The 24,483-nt window shown below is 41.6% G+C and overlaps 1 protein-coding gene across 3 annotated transcripts in view; it reads left to right on the forward strand.

The window, feature by feature from the left end:
- The window catches only part of MTA1 (metastasis associated 1), a 79,525-nt gene that overhangs the window by 46,553 nt on the left and 8,489 nt on the right, over window positions 1–24,483 (forward strand). For 2 of the 3 annotated variants that reach the window (XM_032191947.1, XM_032191948.1), the window contains exons 11-17: window positions 2,582–2,640; window positions 8,773–8,888; window positions 9,699–9,850; window positions 11,510–11,699; window positions 12,091–12,180; window positions 14,009–14,161; window positions 15,372–15,407. In XM_032191947.1, coding sequence (XP_032047838.1) covers window positions 2,582–2,640; window positions 8,773–8,888; window positions 9,699–9,850; window positions 11,510–11,699; window positions 12,091–12,180; window positions 14,009–14,161; window positions 15,372–15,407 — 796 coding nt within the window. Of the gene's footprint in view, window positions 1–2,581; window positions 2,641–8,772; window positions 8,889–9,698; window positions 9,851–11,509; window positions 11,700–12,090; window positions 12,181–14,008; window positions 14,162–15,371; window positions 15,408–21,737; window positions 21,750–24,483 lie in introns of all 3 variants that reach the window. The other variant, XM_032191946.1, reaches the window with a different exon arrangement.

Here is a 24,483-nt window from a genome sequence, read left to right on the forward strand (position 1 = left end):
CGCCCTTGGGAGCTTTTGTCAAGAACACTGCAGCTATTTTCCCCCCAACAATTTCCACTAGATATCTAGTGGAAATTTCAAAAACAAAACAAAAGAGTTCTCTAGCAGTGCAAGTTCCCTGAATTTCCTGCTTTGGCCTCAGGGAAATATGATTCTTGTACAAGGTTCATCAAGCAGTATTTGAGATATTTATCAGCACCTGATGGTAGACTTCCTTGTAATTCCTGGGGAGGACAGGAGAAGAAGGTTTGTTTTCCAGTCCAGGCTAAGCGTGGAGCTGCCTTCAGCTCCTGAAGATGACCACGCATCTCGTTGAAGGAGGATTTGGGATATCCGTTGAAGGATACTATTTGGGATAGTATCTCTCTGGAAGTTAAAGAAGGGTTTCTGGTGCTATTGGAGAGCCACTTACTTGCACAGCACTTGTTGATGCCTAGATAAAACAACTTGAGGAAGGCGTTTTGAAAATGCCCAGCTCGGAATTTCTGGACTCTATATGGAGGGAGAACCTCTGTATTGTTGGTTGCTCCAAGGCTGCAGGATTGATAAGTATCATCTCCATGAGGTCTGTTTGGTCTTTCTCAAGGACAGCTTTGGGGTAGCTGCCTGTGCCTGAGACCAGATTTAGCAGAAGCAACCAACCTGGGAAGCAAGAAGTCTGCTTTTGGATGCAGCTTTCTGAAGGCATACTCCCAGGCTCTGAATACCTTCCAATAGCTGTTTGTTTTTCTCAGTCCTTGTTCTCTTGTCTGACACCTTCATTCTTTGATTTCTAAGATGGATTGACTGTTATTTGCTGGAAAAGGTAAGAGGGAATTCTTCAGGAGCCTAGAGAGTTTAGGTGAGAAACTGTCAGGCTGTCAAATGGAGAACTGTTGCTTAAGACTGCCCCTCTGATCAAAGGGAGCTTCGTGCATACTGGAAACTTTTACTTCCTTGTTTTTTATGTGTCCATAGTGTCCCTGTAAAGAGAAAATGTATAGTCCTATTTTTTTTCAGTGAACAGCCTCAAGGCATTTTTTTCCTCAAGGAAAATAACTAAAGCAAAAGTCAGTATCTGCATAGAAATAAAAAGCACAAAAAGTGTCAGAAATTTGAAAAAAGTTAAACTAATCTGTTTGCCTAGGATATGTGTAAAATCCCCAGCAAACACTGCATTGCTGGTTTGTCTGGAGAACATCATCATTACTGTCTGCAGGCTGCTGGTACTGACATGGATGTTGAAGGGCGTGGACCCTGCTTCAGCAGGAGAGGCATAGAGGCCTCCAGAGGTTTCTTTCATCCTAAATTCATTTAATTTGTGTAATAAAGAAAAAACTTGAACATTCGAATGTCTCTCTTTATTAAAAAAAAAAAAAAAAAAAAAAAAGTGAAGGTTTGAGTAATAAAAGGAATTCTTGGCCAGTTAGTAAAGCTCCTGCTAGTTGTCTTCCTCTTGTGCCATGTTCAGAAAGGAAAGGAGCTGTATGGTTCTGGGGGAATTGCTCCTCTACGTCCCATTGGGAGGACCCTCTAATCTACCTATTCCAGAAGTGTGGATGGAAGTTAATGGTGGGTTTTATCAAAATGAGGCCATGTAGAGACAAAATTGTGTACCCATGCTCTGAAAGGCTACTTTTTGTGCATGTTTTTCACTGAACATCTCTGTGATGTTCCTTAATACCTCCTGGGAAAGGCGTCTGTATGTATGTGCGTATACACACACACACACACACACATATATATATATATAATATCTATATGTGCATAAAATTTATTTGCCTTTTACAAGGAGCTGATTGGTGGAGTTGACCTCTCCCTTTTCATCCCCTTAATGTTCTTTGCTACCTGGCCCCTGAGATTTGTGCCTGGGGTTATTTCCTTTTGTTTGCAAGGGGGATGATCAAGTAGTTTTTGTCTACCTGAAGCCTTTCACCTTTAGAAAGTGCAAATGTATGGCTTGCCCATGGACGATGTTTAGTGTGAGGTGATTACCTACCGTAACTAACAAATCTATTGGGTGTTGGTGTGTCCGTTTTTAGTTAAGCTTGTAGGCTTTTTAAGTTTTAAAGAAAATCTCCAGTGTGAGTCAGTTTTCAATCAGTTTTTTTTAAAAAAAAAAAAAAAACTTAGCAAAAAAAAAAAGTCTTCCTTCGAACACTTTAAATTGTTTCAGCTATTGGGGAAAAATGATGGTGTTTTGTTGTCCTTGTTATTATCCAGTTGTTGCATATTATCAAAGAGGACAAGCACAGGCTGATACGTTGGATCTTTCTCTGCAGGGGAAGATAAAGGGTTATGGGGCAAACAGTGTATGAATTTGTATTGGAATGAATGGGAATAAAAAAAATAATTGTCTAAATAGTAGTTTTGTAATCTCGTTAACTTTTTCAAAGTGCTGTGTCTGTAGTCATTTACTACCCACAATTGTTTTCAGAGTATTTTTTCCTGTTGGAAAAGGATAGCTGCTCAGTGAAATAAAAAAAAAAACTTACTTGTTTGCTAATGAGTGCTAAAGTTTTCACAGGTGACTCTACTCCCAGGTAAAATAGCCCTTATTTTCTTTTTATTCTAACTTTTTTTTCTGTTTTTCTTTTTAAAGAAACGATTGAAAGCAGCAGAAGCAGAAAGCAAGCTAAAACAAGTGTATATACCCAACTAGTAAGTATCTTTCTGTATTGTTTTGTGTTTTATTTCATTAGAGGGTCTGGTGTAGCAGTTTCCATGGCCTGCCAGTATTATATATTAGCTTTAATTATATAATGAGAGACATAGTTGAACAAACAATGTCAGAGAATTACTAAATTAGGTTACCAATATAATGAGCCTTCTGCTGATGCTTAAATAGGCTTGAATTCCTTTTTATTTTAGCTGAGTTAATGCTAAGCACCCAGATGCTAATAAACAAGTTGGAGTCCTGTGGAAGACAACACGATTGCTGTTGTATTTCAAAGCTGCCTGGAACAAAGCAGCACTCCTCCCAGTGTGCCTGTGCTGCTGCTTATGAGTGTACAAAAGACAAAGCTGCTCCCACAAGCTGACCTGCTGCTTCTGGAGCACAGGGTATTTCCTCCACGGGTAGCTGAGGGCGTTCCTGGTTAGGATGCTGCTGTGCTGTCACGTTGCTCGTTTCCTTCATACTGTATAATGTTGCCACCCTGAAGCAGTCATTACTTATCATCTGATTTTTATTTTTATACAGAAAGTGAGTGGGAACTTGGTAGCAGGTCACTACAGTCATGCATAAAAGGATAGCTAATTAACTCTTTAATAGTAATTCATCTGGTCTTCTTAATTATTGTCATCAGTGGAGCATGAATGCATAGTTGTTTCCTAATGTCATACACACACACACACACACACATATATATATATATTAATTGTTAGTAAACTGTGCTTCTTCACTTGTGTTCCCTCTGCTTAACCCAGTCAGTGGTTGTTACAATGTGGAACTCAAATCTCCCCAGCCTTTCCTCTTTTCATCTTTCATTTCCAGACGTGTTCCCATGTTCCTAATAACTCCTTTACTCTTATTTATTTTCAAATAATTAGGAAGGTTTACTATGTATTCCTGTTAATTAAGGCAAAATGAAGTCTTAACGTGTTCAGCTTGCAAGATGGTCTCTTACTTCTTGGGAAAATACAGGATCCTTGGTTTCTTTTTTGCCTCTTTTAACTGAAATGTGTCAATATATCTCAGGTGAATTTACCAAAAATTAGATGTAAGATCCAGTGTGAAGCCAAATAGATTTCTAGTCATGCGATTTTTCAACAGTATTGCCTTTTATGGAGGGTGTTACTGTGCAGGGGGACTCTGGACACCAAATTAAACATGAATTCAAAATGTGATAAGCCTGTAAAGCAAAAGCTAGCGTAATTTAGACTGCAAATGCAAAAGGATATTGCAGATGACAAAGCCTGGTAGTCTTCCTGCTGCTCTTGGATTATAATGTGTGTAGGTAGGGCTTTGTATTTGAAAGGTTACAGTGCTCACTTGATAATGACTGTCTGGAGTGGTATCTTATCCCTCCACCCTGTATCTCAGCAAGATAATTCTTGTTGCTATCTAGCGAATGTAATCAAATCAGCAGCTTACCTCTCTGCTTCAGGAAAAGTCTCTCTCTACCTGTGTGCCTGCTATTTTTGTCTCCTGCATTGATTTCCAGCCACGGCTGATTTTGTGAGTGTTGTACCTTAACTCGCATGTTAATTGACAAAACGAGCGTCAGATTTATCTCTTTCTTCAATATCCTTTTGTACATATCAGAAGTAGCAGTTGTGTACCTGACAATCGCACATGAATGCTTCTGCTGCTTTTTTTTCCTATTAAAACCTGTAAATGTGCAACAGTTACGCATTTCTAACATTTGGGATTATTCCTACATGAATTTCAGTCCAGAATCCAGCACACTGGGAACATATTGAATCTGTATTACCTTGTGACCTAGAAAAAGATTATATTCTTGGCTTGTAAAAGCAATACACAGTGTAAGGATCTAAATATCAATGTTATTGATTAGTCCTTACCGTGTTACTGAGCTCATTCCTGTTTTGAGGCTTGAACCATAATGATCCAGTTGTGACAAGCTACATCAAGTAATTTATTTTGGAGGTGACATGACCTGTGCAGAAGCGTATCAGCTGATTGGGTGAAACATTCTAGCAATAACTGGTGTAAAACTGTTTGCAAAGAGAGACCCAGAAGGATATAATTCAAACAACCTTATTTTTTTGTCCCTGGCTTGCTTCCACTGATAGGGATTTCATTTGTTTGTATGATGTTAACAGAAAAATCTAGAGCGATGGGAGGGGGAAAAAGAGTAAGAAAAACAACAGAAGCAACCTTCAAGGTTGGTTTATCATCCTACATGCATATTATACAGTGAAAGATGAGATCTATCAGTGAAACTTTATAGCTGATGTTTTTTTAGCCTGAGAGTGTACCGCAAATTTGTAACATGAGGAACTGAATCATGGAGAGGCTAGGTACTCCGTGCAGAGTCGTGCAGGTAATCGAGGTGAGGTTCTCAGGTCCTTAGGCAACATCCTAGGTGTTGGACATAAATTGTCGTGCTCCTTCCAAGAAGAGCCCTGGTTTTGGGGCAGACGTCTGTAGTCGATGTGGCTGAACCCATTGTTTCTAAGCGTGGGTTTGTAAGGCATCCCTTAGGTTGGAAAACACCAATATGCTTCTGTGGTGAAAGGAAGATGTAAAATAAACTGAATTCTGCATTCAGTTAATACTGAAAAAATGTTTTAGATGGGAATTGTGTTAAATAAATCAGTAGCAGAATCCTGAATGTATAATTCAGTGCTCTTACTCCTTTCCTCCTGCCATCCACCACTGTGACTGTAGGGCTCACAGAGCTTTCTCATTCCGGTCTCAGTGTTTCTTCTTCTAGTGTGTCCCCAGACATATTTTTCAAGCCTTTTTGGAACTCATCTTAGGGGCATCCTGTGCACCTGTTACTTGCTTCTATTCGGTGACAGTCTGGTTGGGTAGCTGCTGCTTTTTGGGATTAGGACATCTGCAAATCGTGAAGGTTGAGACACGCAATTTTGTGCGGCTTTCCTCTCTTTTGCTTTGATCTAGATGATATCAGAAGTGGTAAGAACAGCAAGGGAAGAATGAATTGCCCAATACAGTCCCCAGTCTCTAAAAATATATTGATATAAAATGTAAATTCTAACTGCATCAGTCAATGCAAATTAATGCGTTCTGCTTGGAATATTTTATCCAAGAATCTCAAAGCACTTTCACAACCCATGAACGCTGCCTCACAAACATCGTAAGTAGGGGAATGTTTTCCTCTGCCTCTTTTAAGCCAACGGGGAAATTGGTCAAAGCTTTCTATCACTACAAGGAGAGACTGCTTAACAAGCTGAAGATGATTCCTTTATGTGTTTCTTCGTTGTCCTCTGCCTGAAGAGCAGGACTTTTCTCCTTCCCTGCTTAATGGTGCAGAGGTCTGTTGTAGCAGGGAAAACTTGTAAGTGTAATGCTGGTCTTTCTCTGTAGCTCTGCTAGTTAAAACGGTGACCTTCACCACATTGTTGGAGAAAGCTTTTAATTTTCAGAAAGCATTGCCTAGCAGTCATTAGACCCATTCTTAGAATCGTGAGAGCTGTGATGAGAGCTCACCACTCCGGTGCCTGGATAAGGAATCCAGACACTTGAATTAGATGCCTAAATGCAGACAGCATAAATGTTCCCTAAAAAGCATTAAACATTGTTCCTATTCCTTATTTCTCAGCCTTTATTTCTTACTACTTCGAGATGCAGCAGAACAATTGTGTTTTCTTGAATATCTGGAAACATTCACTGATGGTGTTAAGTTTATAGTTACTTTTAACCACTAAAATTTTATTACTGCTCTGTGGCTCAAATGGTAGTTATATAGCGAGAGGATTTCAGTGTTCTGTAAGGCTTGGGAATATCTTTTGTTGTTTTTTGTTTTTTTGTTTGTTTTGTGGTGTGGCTTCAGCGTATGATGGTTGTCATCTTTCTGCATTTGCTTTATCATCGTCATCTCTGTAGTTGAGGCTGTTCTGCATAGCAGCCCAGAAACCTGTGCTTTGTAATCCCTCTTCTAGCATAACTGAGTGCTCCATCACAGCTGAAACCCGTTTAAAAGGCTTCCACTCCTGATTTAAGAAATGGAAATGATAGTTTACCACACCATCAATATTCTCAGTACCTTATTTGCATTTTTCACTTCAGCTTCATCAGTTGCCTAATGATTCATACAGTTATTCATCTAATTCTCTTGTTAATAGCTGCAGCAGGCTTTGGTGATATCAAACAAGTTTAATTAACAAATCACCAACAATTGAGGGCTTTTTGCTTCTCGTCAGATGAAAACAGCTGCCTAAATTTGATGGTCACCCACTGTGGTGCTTAACCTCAGCTTGGGGCCAGGACACTTTGTGGTGCTTATTGCAGCCTTCCGAAATCTGAAGCCTGAAGTTACTGTCACAGCTACAGCGTGCTGATCTTGGGGAGCAGCTTTCACCCACACACTGCTTTCACTTGGGTTTGAAATGCACCTTTGGTAAGGGTTCCTGGGAGGAGAGCAGCCTCCTTTCCTCACGTGAACCCAGTGCTCTGGCTGAGCATGCCAACGCTTGGTCCTGTTCTCAGCTGCTTACGACTGCACCCATCAGGGCTTCCAGCACACTGCTTGAAAAGCAAAGCTTTTTTGTGCTCTGCTGATGGATTTCTGACTCCTGTCATGCTGCTTCTCAGAGGATAAATTGATGTATGGAAGGGAAGCCACATGCCTGATGTCGAGGTGTAAAACTCAGAGTGGAGCCTTTAGTTTTCCTTGCTCCAGTCTTTTATTCTGCCCGTGGAGCAAACCTGGCTGGTAACTGCATCTGTGAGGGCTGTTTGTTTTGCAGCATCTCGGTCGTGTTTGCATGTGGGGTTTGCTAGTGACTCATGGCAGAAGTTGTGCTGCAGCAGGTTACTGTAGTGACACTCCGGAACAAAATGCTGGGTGCCGTGAGCCATAACATATTGTGGGCCACTTAAATTGGTGCGGCTCCTGTGTCTGCAGCTGACGTGTAAGAAAATGAGTTTTCAGAAACTTATTTCACAGAGCCCATTTTAAGGTATTTCTGCTTGAATATGTGGATTTCCTAGTTTATTGATTGGAAATAAAAAGAATATGCCCACTCCGTTGAGTTTTCAGGTAAGAGAGTATGGATGAAACATAACTGGCATTAGAGTTTGGGCTTATATTCAAAAACCCACACCAGAGGCTGCCTGCTTTTTGTTGCTTCTCTAAGCTGAGCTCCTCATCACCAGCTTGGAGTCCTTGTGTCTTTATAAATTCTTTGTGTATACTACTTCAATGAAACTTCTTGTGTGTCCCACCTTCTACCATTCCCCAGACGTCCTGTCCCCACAGTATGGATTCGCTGTGCTTCTTGTTCCCTCCCATGTCAAGGGTTTTGTGAATGTCTCCTTTTCCCTCTCTGGCATCTTCCCCTGCAGTGCCTGTACTCTTCGTACTGTTCTTTATGCCAAGGTTTTGTTTGTCCTTCTATTCCCAGCTCCTACCATTAACTTTTGTTCCTTCCAACACCTTCAGCAGCATACAGAGATGTGCGGAGGCGATGTTTTTCTATCAGCATCTATTAATGACAGATGTTGATGGACTTCTTGTTCTGTGGCTGCTGAACTTTTGGACTTTCTGCATTTAGCAGAAGCTTAGATGTTTCCTAGGAAAAGCTCAGGTCATGGATTAAGACTTGATGAAAGCTCGTATTCCTGATCACCTCTGTATGTTAGGTCTGGAGATGTAATTACTTTGTAGTAAGGCAATGTGAAAATATGTATGTGACTGTAGCATAGGGTTATCCTTCCCTGAATGAAGCAGGGGTCTTTCTCTGCCTGCTTCTCATTCTCCATCCTTTGTGCTGCTTCTTGGAGATTCACATAAAACATCTTTCATGTTGAGGACAGGGAGAGATCTGTAGATAGGATCTTCTTGCCAGCTTGATCAGAACGTTCAGGACTGTAATTAAGATACCTCCCTTGCCTCAGTGGTTTGTTGTTTTAAAATGGTTTTTGTCTCTGAAATGGCATTGAACTAATGTAATATGGACATAGAAGAGTGTATTCATGAAAGACGGATTGCTGGTAAGTACAGCTCCTTGTTCTGAAAGCCACAAGATGAACAAAATTTCAGTCTTCAATCTCAAGTGTTTTGGGCCATGTTGTTAAGTCTCCTAGGAAATTGCATGCCTTGATTAATGTTTGTCCTCCTTTTTGCTTTGTGTTTTAAGTAACAAGCCAAACCCCAACCAGATCAATGTAAATAATGTCAAACCAGGAGTGGTAAATGGTACTGGAGTACAGGCACAGAACACGGGAGCAGGACGGGCCTGTGAAAGCTGTTATAGTAAGTGACATGCGGACATGGCACTCGTGCACAGAGAGCGAGTGCTGTATTGCAAGCAGTAAATGCTGTGCTTGGGAGGAGGGAGCAGGGGGGAGAAGGCTTTGAAATGGTGGGGGGACACTTTGATATAGCAGCGTTCCAGCAAAAGTGGGTTTGGAGTTGCTGGTTTTACATAAATATAATTGTGAAGTACTTAAGGGGGAGTTAGCTACCTACAATTACATATGACACTTACTATTGAGCAAAGACTTTAATCACCAAGCTGTGAACTTGACAATTTTTTCATTATTTTAAAGTAGATCCCAAAATATGGGATATCAGTGTATTTGGTCTGCTGGCTGGTACTCACACACTAATGCTTGCCCTCTTTTATGGGAAGCCTTTAGAGATGCTGGAATGCAGGACAGCACAAGAAGTCAAGTCACAGACTTACCTTTCATTCTTCCGTTGTAAAATTAATGTATTGGGGAGTTCCTGGAGAGAATCTTCCATCTTTCCCTGCAGAAATTGTCTATTAGTCTAGCAAAACGAGAGCTTTCAGTTTCGTTGGCAGGGTGTTTTCCCATCCTAGTAAGCGTTTTTTCTGTTCGTATTTTAAAAGGGTTTTAATGTATGTAATTGATTTCACTGAAATAACAAGTACATTTAGCAGTGGTGATGGCAATAAAGCCATCAGCAGGTTTTTAAGGTCTGTTTGAGATTTGCACTGTCTTTGTGTGGGTTTTCTTTTATGATAGTTCTAAAGAGAATAAGCTCTGAAAAGTGATCCTGTTTAAGGATATATATAATTTCCACCTTTGTTATCTCTAGCCACACAGTCTTACCAGTGGTATTCTTGGGGTCCCCCTAACATGCAGTGTCGCCTCTGTGCATCCTGTTGGACGTACTGGAAGAAATACGGTGGCTTGAAAATGCCAACACGGTTAGATGGAGAGAGACCAGGACCAAACCGCAATAATTTGGTAGGTATCAGCAAAAAAGGCTGCTTGGTGATCTTGTCTGGAAAGTTAGGTGATGTAATTTGTTATCAATTGTTCACTGTTCTTAAATATTTAAGAAAAAGAATGCCTTCAACCTCTGTTGTTGTTCTTGAGTTTGTTTTTTTATCACTTGCAAAAGTTGGCATGTTAGCTTCAGCTGTATGCAATTTGTTGCGAAATACCACCCCCACGGAAAGAAAAACCCACATTATTTGTTTAGCAAAGTAGCCATCAAATACACGGGATAACTTCAGGAACTTCATGGAAAAAAATTGGAATGCCAGCCAATGTTTCTGATATTCTCTTTCCATGATTTTTGCTGCAGGAGGAAGAGGACTAATTTTCCATAAAGGAATTCATTATTTCCTGAAAGCTGTTCCCTTTCCTAAGGCACATTCAAAATTAGATATCCCAATCAGCTAGCAGCTTTTTAGAGATCCCTTATCTTGTTATTCTTCTTCCTCCTATTTTTTTCAATTAGCCCTCTTTTTTCTTTTTTATTTTTTTTTTAGTCTTTGATTAAGCATTTTGTGAGCTTCATTTTTTGTATTTATTAAAAAAAAATCTCGATTTTTCTGAATTTAGAGAAAGTTTAGTCTTGAAGCATTGTATCTTGGGCTGACTGGAAAGAATGGCTGCGTCACAACAGCAGCTATGGATAGAAGGAGAGTACACAGTGTACTTTGGTTTTAGATTATTTCTTTCCCCTCTCCTAGTCTTTCCTATTGCTGCCTTCCTTTTCTGTTTCTTTTCTTTAGCCACTGTCCTTTCCAGCATTCTGTTTACCCTCTGAAGCTGCTTAATTGCCGAGATAGCTGCCAGGTTTTATCAGCCCTATAGCTCGTTTGTTAGTTAAAAAGTATGCAAACAGTCTGAGAGGGGAAATCCTTGTTCTTCCCAGGCTGAAATTTCCTCTTATTTTCCGCCCATAGGCAGGTTTGAGATAACAAGATACTACTTTCATTATTTGATTGGTTTACTTTGTTGCTTTTATTAAAAAAGATACTGCTTTTGCTCTCTGTACTAGATAAATGTCTGTCTGTATTATTCTTTATTACATGTAGTGAATACTTGCCTGCTCTGTAAATTGAGTTCAGAGTAAGAATTTAACAATTTTCTGCAGCTTTGAGACAAAATAAACTTCTTGCATGCTGAATGTTTGCTTTGGGAGGTGAGTTTGTGATGTAAATTGGCCATACAACTGCTTTCTGATGTTCTTCTCCCTCCTACAAATGATTTGTTATAAGGAGTTTGCATTATATATCCAGAGCAACTCTAAACACCCAAAGTTTGGGAGTCTTGCTATTGACTCTGTAAGTATTAAATCAGGTGATAGCATCAGGCAACTTCTCTTGGCCTGGCTTTTGAATCCTTGCTTTAAAGTTGAGGACAGTACAGAACTGACTACATAGCTGCGAAGAGAAAATGTTTACCTTTGTTTTATCCCAAGAAACATTTCAGAAGAAAACTGTTGATGGGTAAGACTTAGGAAATGGTAAATAGCTGTGCTGAAAATATTTTCTTCTATAATACTGTTGCTGTTCATATGTCTGTGTATCAGGAGTTGAAAGTGATTTTATATAGTTTCTGTTCTTTAAAGCCATGCTCTTCAAAATCATATTTATTTTTCTTTATTTTTAGAGTCCTCATGGTGTGCCAGTACGAAACAGTGGGAGCCCCAAGTTTGCTATGAAGACACGACAAGCTTTTTATCTCCATACAACAAAACTGACAAGAATTGCCAGACGTTTATGTCGAGATATCTTACGCCCTTGGCATGCTGCAAGACATCCCTATCTGCCTATTAACAGCGCGGCAATCAAAGCAGAATGTGAGTGGTGATGCAGCTGGCACCTACTTGCAAAGGGCAAAGGAGCCCTTTGAGATTCCTTTACGTATTTAAGTTTGAGCTGCAGCTTCCCGGTGTTCTTTTGCTCTCAGTTAGTGCTCCCACAAAACCTGGCTCTACTTGTGGAGTGTTCTAACTGATGACAGGCTAGACAAATACTGTGAAAATTCCTGAGTTATTTGTTCTAAAATATTCCTGATTGCTGGTACCTTTAGCATTCTCCTGCATTTGCGTCCTGTTGCCAAGACATGCATGCAACCTGTAAATGCTCTTTTTGATTGGAAAGCTCTTTCTGAACACTTGAGTTATTCACTTAGTTCTACTACAATATCTAAGTGTCGTTGCCCTCTAATTCTTTTTGTTTGTTTTACAGGCACAGCACGTTTACCAGAGGCATCAGAAAACCCATTGCTATTAAAGCAAGTGGTTCGAAAGCCTTTAGAAGCAGTACTCCGGTATTTAGGTATTTAAAAAAACAAACAAAAAATACCCTTGCAAAATAAACAGAAAACCTACTAGCTAATTCTGCTAGCCCTTTCTTTTTCCCTTTTATTTTGGGTTTAGATGCTGGTTCTGGATTTAAAAAAAAATAATAAATAAAATTGAAGACCTCCCCATGAACTTCCCCCTTTTCCTGTCTGACAGACCTAGTTGCTCCAGTCCACTGTGGGCTCGCTGAGCTGCAGCTGAAGCTTTTTTATATGAGGGGTGGGACATGGCACAGTTTGCTGTGGTGTCTCATGCATGTGTGGACAGGTTGCCCTCTGCTAATGGAGGCATAAATGTCATGTTTTGGGAACAATTGGTCAGTCCGTTATTGCAATGTTAGGGCAGCCTGAAGGCAGTTACTACAGCTGGGTCCTCCAGGGAGCCTTTCAGGTTTAGCACAGCTTGTGAATCAGCTGCTGGCTGTTCTTGCGTAGGAGCCAGACAATGGGGCATATGCTTCTGTTCATCTTAATTTTCATCTTGTTTTCTACTGTTTTCTTGAATACTTGAGCCTCTCACGCAGCTGATCTGTGGCAGAGTACTAAGTAGCTCTGTCTAGGACCTTAGTGTAAGTTTGTAGGTGTTGGAGGCAGCCAGATAACATGATATACCAGCTCTGACTACAAATAATTTTCCCTAGTGCTGCTGGTTGTTAGAGATACCCTGAAGCCAAGTCTGAGGGTGTAACAGCAGTCTAACAGGAGTCTAACCACGGAGAGCTAGCTTGGACCGTGGTCCTTTGAAGGCTTCCAGATTATCAAGGAAATTGATTGCCTTTTTACTCTGATAAGAAACACTGGAGTTAATTTTATGTTTCTTTGAACATTTTTGTTGATGAAATATTGTAAGGCTGAGGGTTTATTAAATATTTACTGCTTCTCTGTTGAGTGTTGTGCTTAAGTGCTGAATACTGATGAGATACACAGACTGGGAAACCTTTGGGTATGTATGGCACGACCACATAAAGCAAATAAAGGGAGATTTTTTGCTGTTGACTAAAGTCCCGTTCTTAATAGTTGTGGAGCATGTAACAATAGATTTTGAGATTTCACCTGAGCACAAATTCAGTAGCACCATGTCAGGATCTGTGACTGTTGCACAAGGAGAGGGGAGTGAAGGAAGTGAAGGGAGGCTGATGGATTAGTGAGAACGTAGCTCTCTTTTTGGAGCTCAGTGCACTTTACATCATATGTTACCCTGCTGTTGGGGCTGAGAGAGCCACTCATTTGAAGCTCTCACTTGCTGTTAGTTGTAACTTTCTCAAAACCTTTTCTGTTGGACAGCCTATGCTTGGTCTCTGCCTCAGCCAAAAGGTTGAATTCAGGCTCTGTGCTCTTTCTAGTGGTGCTCTGTATCCTCACTTGTTCAGCCGGTTAAAAACTGTATTTTTATAAACCTTGCTAACCTGGTAAAGTTGTCATTTTCTCAGAGTCTAGGGGTGCTGTGTGGCTGCCCAAAGATGGCTTTTAATAAAGAACAGGCCAGAAATCATACCAAATTATTGGAGAACAGTGTTTTGAAAATAAATCCAAGGTGCTCTTGTTATCAGCTCTTATTTTAGGATAGTAATGTGGTACAGTGGATGTTATGAAATTGATTTTAACATCTTCAGTAGAAGTGAATTCCTAAATATACTTAAAATGATCAATATAAATAGCAATCCTCAATCAAAATTACTGACTGAGGTAATTGCTGTATAAGGGGAAGTATACTTTGTCACTGTGGAAGTTTGCAAGTTGCTTTCAGGTTTGTAATTCCAGTATCTTCATTAATAAAAGTGACCCCTTGCTGTTCCACCACAGAATCTCATCCGTGTCCTCCGAAACCAGATCCTGCAAAGAGCTTATCCAGTTCTCTCAACAATCTGACTCCTGCCAAGTTTACGCCTGTCATTAATAATGGGTCCCCAACTATCCTGGGAAAAAGAAGTTACGAACAACACAATGGAATGGATGGTAAATATTCTTCTACAACATGTCTATTGTCTGTGTAGGCTTATTCTGTCCTTTCAGTATGCAAGGATATTGTTTAAAATCATAGCCTTAGATATAAATTCAGTGTTTATTATTCGTAGGGGTTTTATTTCTTTCCCTTTCGTAGAAGTTGCTTGTTCCATTTCTAATTTTGGGTGTGACGTGATGTGTGCTGCCTGGGTGGTACATGCACGTAAGGCTACCATGGTAGTGGAACTCTGCCTAGCTGGACCAACCTTGCAAGTGGGGCAGTGAGAGAGGAACTTCCCTCCTTTTTACTTTTTTAAATGAGCAGTATGAAGAAAACCTTTATAGCCATTTCCAGAGATGCTTCCTTTTCCTTGTGAGGTTTACAGCTTTTTAACCTGTAGGTATAGTAGCTGTGTGCTTCCCAGGTGGCTTTGTAATGTGTGGATCACCTGGGTTTCAGAAAAGCTGCCAGAGGCAGTGTGAGAGGCAGGCTACTGATTAGGTAAGGGAGGCAGAAGTGCCAGACCTGGCGTGCCATAAACCTGCTCCTGCCTTGCTCAGAACTAGAGCGTTCGCTTCTGTTGTCCCTGTCACTGAGAACCTCTTCAGTGAAATGTGGGCTTCGTCTCCCCGAGGATAAAAGGCATGGGGAAGGTGTTTGAAGTGGGAGGTAGACACAGGATGTTCTGGCATGGAACGCAGGGCTCTGCTCTGAAGAGCTGTTCTTGCCTGAGATTGTCAGGAAGACAAAGTGCAGTTTTTTCCTCAGATGAGGATAAAAGGGCCTATTCAAATGTCTTGACATGAGTAAGGACATGGAGGGGTATTTCTCCTTAGCAGGGGAGTAGAATTATTAGCTTTCAAGGTGGCTCTGAGCGGGAGAGATCTCTACTGGCCTCCCAGGGGTGAGCAAAAGTTAAGTTACGTCCCCTTACAGGCTTTTCCTTAGAGGGAAAATGGATTCTCTCCTGCTGTGTCTTATTCCTGTAGAATTACGCTGTCATAGTGCAGGATAATTGCACTGAAGTTTTGATGCAGCTGAACAGAATCTTTCTTATTTTTCACCTTTAGTTTTAACATTATATATGGCTGATCTGAAATATAATTACAGACGTTTGATATCTTACTGTTTCTGTTTTAACATTAAGAACTTTTTAAACTGCTGTTGTTCAGGTTGCTGATGTGATATTTTTCTCTTTTCTGTTCACTTGTGCTCTGTCAGGCAACATGAAGAAGCGCCTGTTGATGCCTAGCAGGGGTAAGACCTTGAAGCTGCGCTCAGCTTATGCTAGGACAGTGACTTTTAGTTTCATCTGCTGGCTTGTCTTGCTTTGTGGCTAATGATGCTGTGTGTACATTCTGTGTTGATGTCTGTGTTCCTTGGGTAACCATTTCCACCTGTGGTTATGCTGCTCACCTTCCAGGCTTTTCACATGCAGACAAGAAGTCATACAACCGTACTGAAGCCTTGAAAAGATATATTCAGAACTGATGACCAATTTCTCAAGTTGACAAAACACTTGTCTTGCAGTTTTGTGCAACTACTGAAAGCTGTGATGGTTGGTTTGAAACTAGGTGTTATTTCACTGCTCGACTTTTAAGAAATCGAAGTTTCATACATCCTGAACTACATAAGAGTAATGTTGACCAAAAGAAAAAGACGACAGTATTTGCATCAAGTCCCAGTAAATACAGTGCCTCTGTATTTTCTAGCATGAGCGCAGTCTCACCAGTGCGAGGCTGTCTGCATATTCTCTACTTGCAGTAGAAAACATTGCTTTTAAATTTTCACAGGGGGAGAAAAACAAGCAAACTTTTTGACTAAAGAATTGTCCTGAGAAGCTTTAGTTTGGAATAATACAGAAAATGTACATATGACGTTGCTTGTCCAAATCCAGTAAAGCAGACCAATTCTGCATAGGTAGGCTATAGAAATGTCCACGTGAGACAAACACAAAAACTTAGGTTTAGGCATTACCATTAAATAATGATGCTGCATGCCTTGATGTTAAGCTTTCTGTGTTTTGGCTGAGATAGTGGATGACTTTCCAATATATACATGCATGCATACGTAAGTGCATGCAGAGAACACAGTAAAGATGAGGACAGTGATCTTTATGCTGTCGTGCTCTCCTTGGGAACTTACACTTTGATGCTGTGCTGCTGAGGCTTTAATGTGCTCTTACGTTTTGGAAAAAAATAACAAACTCTTCTGACTTAGTCAGTTTGGCTTCCTCAGAAGCTTTGTTTGGTAACGAGGGATGTAGCTGTGGAGTAGCCCTCTGAATTTCCACGGCTCCTGGTGACGAGCTACTTATGGTCATTGCTGCTGCTCCCTGCTGAATGTCCTCATCAGCAAGGTGACTGCTGAGTCACTCAGCAGATGACACACTCCTGAAGCATGGAGATGCTGGGGCTCGAAGGAGGAAAGAAGAGCTGACCCCTTCCTTCAGGCTGTCTCTGTGTAAAGCTGTGGATTTCGTGACCTCAGAATATTTACTCACTGTAAATGGAGGATTTGTGTTTTAGTAGCAGTGCTTTAAAACCTGTATCTGCAGGTATACCTATTTCATCAGATATATTTCAGTGTTGCACAGTTTGCACGACGCAGAGCTCAATGAGGTGCCTGTTCAGGCTGCTCAGAACGTGTGCTCCTGTGAACCGTGCACGAGGTGGTGCAGGCGCTGATGCTTGCTGCTCTCTGCTCTGTGCTCAACCAGCTGCTGACAGACTCGGAGCGTTGGTTGTTCCTGTAACTGCTAGGTAGCCAAGTATGATTCAGATCCAGAATCTGTTTACCTGCTGGAGTAGTCAGTGTTGACTAGATGTTCTTGCGAGCAGTTCAGCTGAAACTTGTTGGTTGGGATTCAGCTGTGAATGGAAAACATTTGTCATGCTGCAGTTTCTACACCTGGAGTGTTTTCTGATCCTGGGTTGCTGGAAGCTTTGCAGAGATGGAGCAGGAGGGGGATCACCCGCAAGGAAAGAAGGTTTAAAGAACCTCAAGATCTGCTGGGCACGAGGGATCAGATAGTGAAAGTCTGGTAGAGGTGCTTGTGGCCTGGAGCCAGCTCTGTCGGTGCCTCTGTGCTGGCTCCCAGTTGCCTTGCACGTGAGCTGGTAAGCTTTGCTGGCTCTGGGCACACCTACCTAATGCCTGCTGCCCGTGCTGTGCCAGAACTGAGGTCCTTAGCTCTGGCTGGAGTTGTACAGGCTTATTAGTTGGGTTGGATGGGTGAGGAGGAGGCATGGGGAGAGGGAAAGCACAGGTGGAAGCATTGTGGAGAAAGGGTGCAAAGCAGTGGGAGTGATGAGGCCTCGGAAACAGAATTTAGGAGCTGGTGAGAGTGGTAAAAAAGGATTGAAATGAACCTATCTATTCAGAAGTGACTGATTTGGGGGTTATAACAGTCCTAAAATGTATGCAAAAGATGAATGAGAGTTGTTATGACCAGTCAGATTCTTCTTTATAAACATAGATGCATTTGCAGAGCTTCTATAGGCAGTACAGGAAGGGTGTTTGTATTTTTTTGGTTTCTTTTTTCCCCTCCACTTTTAGTGATACATGGTGGCATACTGACTGGTTTGGGTGATTTTGTTCCAGGAACGTGCTGCAAAGAAAAGCTGGTGTTAAAACTACTGCATGGAGAGACTGAAAACAGTCTTTCTGCACAAATCTAGGTGCAGAAAGACCTTTTGTCCACCTCTGTTGAAATAGTTTTCAGAGATGTTAACCTACTTGTTGTGTGAATTACCCATTTTCTTCCCCTGTGTCTTGCTGACATGCTGTGTTGGCACCTGGAAGATACTTTATGGTTTGTGTAGGTCACTGTGTTAAAGTCTCCAAAATGTGGCAGTAGGCAGCTAGTACAGTGGGCTTCAGCTGAAATCTCTTGGCTGAAAACTGGTGATAAAAGCCTTTTGGTGCTGGGCTGTTACTTCCAGGCTGGTGGGGGAAGGTACCTGTGCTGTAAGGGCTGGTTTGTTGCTGAGCTGATGGTTTGTGATGGGTCTGTGAGGCTTTCCTTGTGGCCAGGTTTTAAAACAACGTGAAATAAGAGATGGGTTTGCAGGGAACGAGCCAAATAGCAGGTGGTGTTTTTGCTTAGTGTAAAGCATTAAGGTTCCTGTTTGTGTGTGTGGATATTGGTGGTCAGGTTTCTAAGCATTTAAACACCTGTCTTCATTTATAATTAGGCAGTCCAATACTGCTGAAAATCCAACTGTGGGTAGGTTTTGGGGTGTTCTTCAGGCAGCGCTGCTGGAGGATCCTCATCTGAGGCCTTCCTACTCGGCAGTGAGGGATGGTGCTTGGTGGCTAGAGTTCGGCCCTCAGAAAAGCCTGGTTAATGAAGCTCCTTGAATTGTTCTTCTTTAAATTGAAACCTAAATCCTAAAATGGCTCTGTGTACCGAATTGGTGGCTGAGGTGGGGAGGTTGGAGGTGGGAGGAAGGCCTAGTCCGTGTGCGGGTACGGGCTGGTCAGCGTGGGCTCTGTGAGGAGAAGTGGTGGTGGTGGAGCAAAGGAAAGGCTGGGAACGGGGAATCTTGGCAGTGAGAGGCCAAGGGTGAAAAGAAAGGAGCCTGCTGTTACCAAGCTGCAGCCTGAACTAGTACAGCTAATTATGGAAATGCTGGAAATTGCTGAACTTTTCGGAGTACTTTGGATTTTTCCTTTGAAATTCTTGTCTCTCTCTTGCTAGTGTAACTCCACCTAAATATCTTTAACTTTTCTGTTTCTGAATCATCCCTGTTTAACACGGCAGAGCTGAACTTCTTTGAACTCTGAATATGACTTGTCTGGCCATGTACAGAGAGTTTTGACTGATGCTTGATGTCCAAAAACAGGGAAATACTCATCTCTCTTCTCTCCCTCTGCTCTATTTTAAAAGAAAGGTGTAGTTCTTAAATCTGTATTTTTGTTTTCCCACTTTTAGTCATATTGGAGGCATTATTAGGCATACACTGGCCTCCCCAGCACTCTTCCAGCATTAGGCTGGCACGGGCAAACTCCTGCAGATTGCTATTTTTGGAGCGTGAAAAGGACAGGGAGTCTCATAAGCTGAAGAATACAGCGAGATGTTAAAAATGTATAAGTTTATTCCTTTTTCCATTAAAGTTTTGGAGCTTGCCTGACAATATTCACCATGAAAAATCCCCTAGGGAAGCTGAAGGGATGTTTTATGTCCTGGGCCCTGGTTACTTTTGTCCTTCCAGCTATCCAGCATGGGGTCTGTGTGATACTATTCCATACAGATTCCTCCAGGGGGAAGGGAGGGAGCACTCTTAAATTTTTTTCTCTCTTGCACTGTGTTAGCTTTCAACTAATCAAATTAGTTTTTCAGGGTCATCACGTGCGCTCTAAAATTGGCTGAAAGAGAGAGAACGTGAATGAGTAGCCAGGACAAAGGCAAGGCTTTTCCTAGCAACGAACTTACATTGATAAAAATGGTAGTGGGTCAAGCTCCATGTAAAACACTGAAAAATTGGAGAGGGTTTATAGAAGAGCCATGAAAACGGTGAAGAGACTGGAAAACACACTGTATAATGGAAAACACTTCCATCAAAGCAGAAGTTGTAGATGTTTGTCTCTGCTGACAGGAGCAGCAGAAGTGTAATAATAGAGGGCTTTTTAGTCCAGCTGGGAATGGAATAATGAGCTGCAGTAGCCAGAAGGTACGGCAGAAAAACTTTGGCTGGAAAAAAGCTGCAATTTTTTGAGTGATGTTAATTAACTGTTGGAATACCTTGCTCCTGCTACTGGGGATTTCTAAAGCAAAATGGAGCGTCGATCTAACTTAATGTGTTCTGGTTCATTGTCTCTCAGCTCCTTTCAGGGAAATGTGAATGGACTCCTGGAACTGGAAGCCTCATAGCTTCATCAGGCTAGCATTAGTTTAATTATCAAGAGATGAGCATGAAAATGGAAATAATGTTCTTGATCAAAAACAGCTCTTGATCAAAAACAGCTCTTGAGGGTGGGAATACAGAAAAGTCCTCTAGGATCAGCTATGTAGGAAACTAGATTTATCTGGAAGGTCTTTTCTTGGCTGACTTGGACCTTGTAGAAACTTACCTGGATGCGTAAGCTGCATTAAAAGTCTGCCTTTATCAGCAGTGGCACTGGCTGCCCTTCCAAAGATGAGGCCCAAGAAAATCTGTCCATCCAGGCTGTAAACAAGTAGGAATATTGCTCCTTTAATGAATAATGCAGTACTGGGGGAGAGGTCCTGGCTTTAGCTGTTGATATCCAGATCAGTGTAATGCTGACTAGTGTCGACAGAGGAAAAAATGCTCAGTGCTGCTTAACGCAAGGACCGTTTCTTGCCAGCAGCAGCATAGCTGGGAAGAATGACAAGTTGCTTGAAATGCTTTTTGGAGACCCTAATAACCACATGCCTATGCAATTTCCTTGCTTTAGATTATAAGCCAAAAATGCAGATTATTTTTGAGATTTTTTCTTAGCATTCTGTATTCAGATGTTGAATGATTTTTTTCCACTTGTCTTCAGCTCAGCCATGACGCTGTGACAAGTTTCTTTTGGTGTTATGGAGAAAGATCTGGAAATGAAATCATGGGATGGGCTTCACGCTCTATGAATCAAATCATAAAAACCATTTTATTTAAGAGGGATGGCGTGGAAGAAGATGCAAATGTTGATTTAATGAGAGTAGAGCGTATATCCCAAGGCTTTGGTAGGGAGCAGGTGCAATTAATCTGAAAGGAGATGAATGGATAAGAATGCAAGGGCAGAATTGTGAATGACCCTAATGGTACAAAGCCTGAACTTCTAAGCATAAGTGGAATTTACATGTGATAAATATCATACATATACATACACATGATACATATATAAAGTAGAATGCTCCTAATTCTAAGTACAGTGAATAATTAAGTGGTTTCTAGTTTGCAGTTTGAATGAACAAACCTTAAAGCAGTGAGGTGCATGGCTTTGTGACATTTTCTTAACCTTTGGTGTGTTACAGTCAGAATATACCACGCTGTTCCTTTAGGAAAGAGGGTGAACAGCAGTGATTCACTCAACCCTGAAACACAGGTCCTGGCTCTCTGTTCTGAACACACCTGTCCAAGGGCAGCTCCTGACTCCTCGTAGCTGGATGTCACTGCCCAGGCAGCATTAGAAGGGACATTTGCAGTGCTCTTAGCAGAAGGTCCAGCTTTGCATGGCCAAGCACATCAGCTGTGAGATACCATGAAGTGTGAACTGTTAGACTGAGTGTCTGCACCACTAGTGTGAACTTTTAGACTGAGCGTTTTAGGAACCGCTGTCCAAATCCAGCGAGGTTAATGCAGGGGTTAGTGGAAGGAGGTGGGTAACAAACCACTGCTCGCTCATACAAAATTGAAGCCACTCTTTTGGGAATTTATTTGGAATTGCTGGTTGTTTTAATGTTGTCTTGGGTTTATCTGTCCAACACATACCAGTTCTGTGTTTCATTAGAACAAAACAGTCTGTGTTTCTGTATGTGTTGCATGGGACTGAGCTACTGTATTCTGAACTATGTGAACCTTTCCTTTTTTTAACCTTAGATCTTTTTTTTTCCTTTTCCTTTGCCAATCTTGGTAGGAACTTACTTAGGTAAGTAAATTGCAATTTTAACATTGTTTTTATATACAACAGAATTTTAAGCAAATGTTAGTCTAGGTGGTATTTGGTACAATTTATGGTGTGTTCTGCTTGTTGCACTTGCATTCCTGAAGGTTTATAGCCTTTGATTGTTAGAAGCTGGACACTCAATCTGCTCACAGTTGTAACACACTCTTGGCAGTTTAAGAAAGAGAAAGGTACTAAAGCCTTCTTGTAGGCTTGCAAAGACTGTGTATGTGTGTATATGTCAACACACGCTTTTTCAAGTGAACCAGTAACTTGGAAATAAAATTCTTGTTCATCAAGCCTCATTCATGCATGTTTGTTTTTTATTTTTAATAGCTTGCTCACAAATGTGGTACTGTTGGTGTTTTTGTTCCTGCTGGGAAGGATGGAATCCCAGGAGGAAGATTACTTTTGAAAAAGGAAAACACATAAAAAGTGTGGATTTGGAAAGCAACTTATTGTAGTATAGCCTTTATCTTACACTTTTGAAAGAATTGACTGAATTCTCTGTGTTGATTGTGACTGAAGATGTGCTTATGAACGTTGCTGCGTATTGCATGTTCTGCATGATACTTCTCTTAGGTAAGCAGAAGTAAAAACAAAACGCTATGTGTGACTAATTGCTTGATGTCTGGATGGAGGAAAAAAAGATTAGGTTCACACGAGATGAAGCACCTGTATTTTTGTACATGGTGGATGTGCTGAAGCTTGGAGTTAGTAAGTTCTAACAACTACAAATTAAACAACTTCAGTTTATTTCCAGTGGCTGGAAGCTGGGCTGTTCTTCCTTGATGCTAGGGTCAGCTCTGCACAGACTTCTGTGCCATGCTTTTAAATTGTGAATATACAGGCAGCAGTGTGGAGGTTCAGGTGTGGTAAAGCACTAGAAGATTTCTACCAAAGTAGAAAAGAGGCCATGGTTGGTGCTTATTCTGCAGCTTCTTGGTGCTTGATGTAGTTACTACCTGAAAGCAGCTCCAGTCTGTGCTGGGCACGCTGCTCAGGGTTTGGGCTCCCCTCCTCAACACGGCACTTAGGCGTTGTGTGGAGTTGGCCTCAAAATAATTGTCATAATAACCAAACCTCCTGCAGCTGCAGTTCAGTCTGTAATATCTGAATGGCACCACTCATTAAATCTAAAGAGTTAGCCCCAAACGCGATGAGATTGTTCCGTGGGCAGAACCAGGTAGGCAGACTGAGAGGGGGTGTCTGCAGGAGGATACTTCAGGAAGGGAAGGTTCATTAGGCCTTAGGAACCTGCTGTGGCTGTTTTGGACTAAAATCTCCTCTGTAATTGTGCTTTTATGGCTGAGGAACAGTTCTGAGGTCGTGGTCACTAAGTTGGCAGGAGTGGAGGCATGCGTTGAGGGTTTCCATTAGTCTCTGCACTGTGGTGAGTTGTTTTGTTGCGTTTCAGTGATGATGTAGCCTCATCTGTGGCAAAGGATGTCTGTGCTTATCTCCGGATATACATCCAGTTTACCACGTCTTCACTCAATCCTCTGGGACTTCCTCTTTATTTCAATGTATAGCACAGGCTTTGGCAGGAAGAGCTGTATAGGAGGAGGTTTTCCAGGGCCTCTTTTTTTTTTCTCTCCACATGCTACAGAAAATAAACAAAAAAACACCACATACTCTTGCATTCTTAGAACATATTCCAATTTCTTTGGCTGCAAAAGACTGGAAGACCTGCTTGGAGCCATCACCGTAGACCTTTATGCTTGGGCTATTCAGTTCGGTTAGTTCTTAGAGGCGCACGTCTCATCTCTTGCACAGAAGCCACTGAACAATTCTGGGTGAGAATCCATTGTTTCCAGTGCAGATGCATCCTGTTGACTTGACAGCTGTTCTGCAATGGGTTACAGATGCTGAGCTTTCTGCTTCTCCTAGGTGGCTGTGACGGATAAAGGTTGTTCAACTGGAAGCAGCGCTTCAGCTGTGCATGTACTTTAATTATTTTTATGGCAAACTGAAGCTCGTCTTTTTTGTCTGTTTTTATATTGATTCCTTCCAACTCCAATTATCCAAGCGTGACTAAAGGGGAAATTCACAGGTAGTTAAGATTAACGTGTTAATTGGTACGTTATGACTCAGACAGCAAGAACATAAATTGTACTGAAACTGTAACTTTCTGTGCCTTAATTTACCGGAGCAGAGCTTTGTCAAGGGGAGCTTATCCTGGAGGTTGTAGCTTTTGGTGAGGAGTGGCCCTGTTTTGAGACCACTGTTTCCTCACTGTTTGAGGGCTGAAGCTTTGGGGCTCAGAGCTGGAAGCGGTTCTTTGCAGCCCTCGGTCAGTGTCAGTCTCAGCATCTCGTTATGGAATATTCTGGGTTAATTCTGGTGCTTAGAAATAGCAATTTTAGTGTCTATTGTGCATCCAGAGCTAGTCATCACAGCAGCAACCGCCACATATCGGCTGCTCCTGGCATCAAGTACGTTCTTAGTAGGAGAAAAGAGCTAATCCTAAGTGTGGTTAAAAAGAAATACGTGGCTTCAATCCAGGGACCAGCATCAGTGGATTTACATCTCTCAGAGCTCCCGCGAAGGAGGAAAATGCTATCTTTCTGGTACGGAAGGGGGAGGGAAAAAAAACAAGCGCTTTGGGCCGAAGCCAACAGATTCAGGTTGCATCCTGCTGGCTGTGCTGTTTCCCAACATCCGTGGGGCTCTTTGTCCATCTATCTCCGACGGCTGCTCACAGCTGTGTTTTGCATGC

The sequence above is a fragment of the Aythya fuligula genome, chromosome 8, assembly GCF_009819795.1.
Source record: "Aythya fuligula isolate bAytFul2 chromosome 8, bAytFul2.pri, whole genome shotgun sequence".
Classification (NCBI taxonomy): domain Eukaryota; kingdom Metazoa; phylum Chordata; class Aves; order Anseriformes; family Anatidae; genus Aythya; species Aythya fuligula.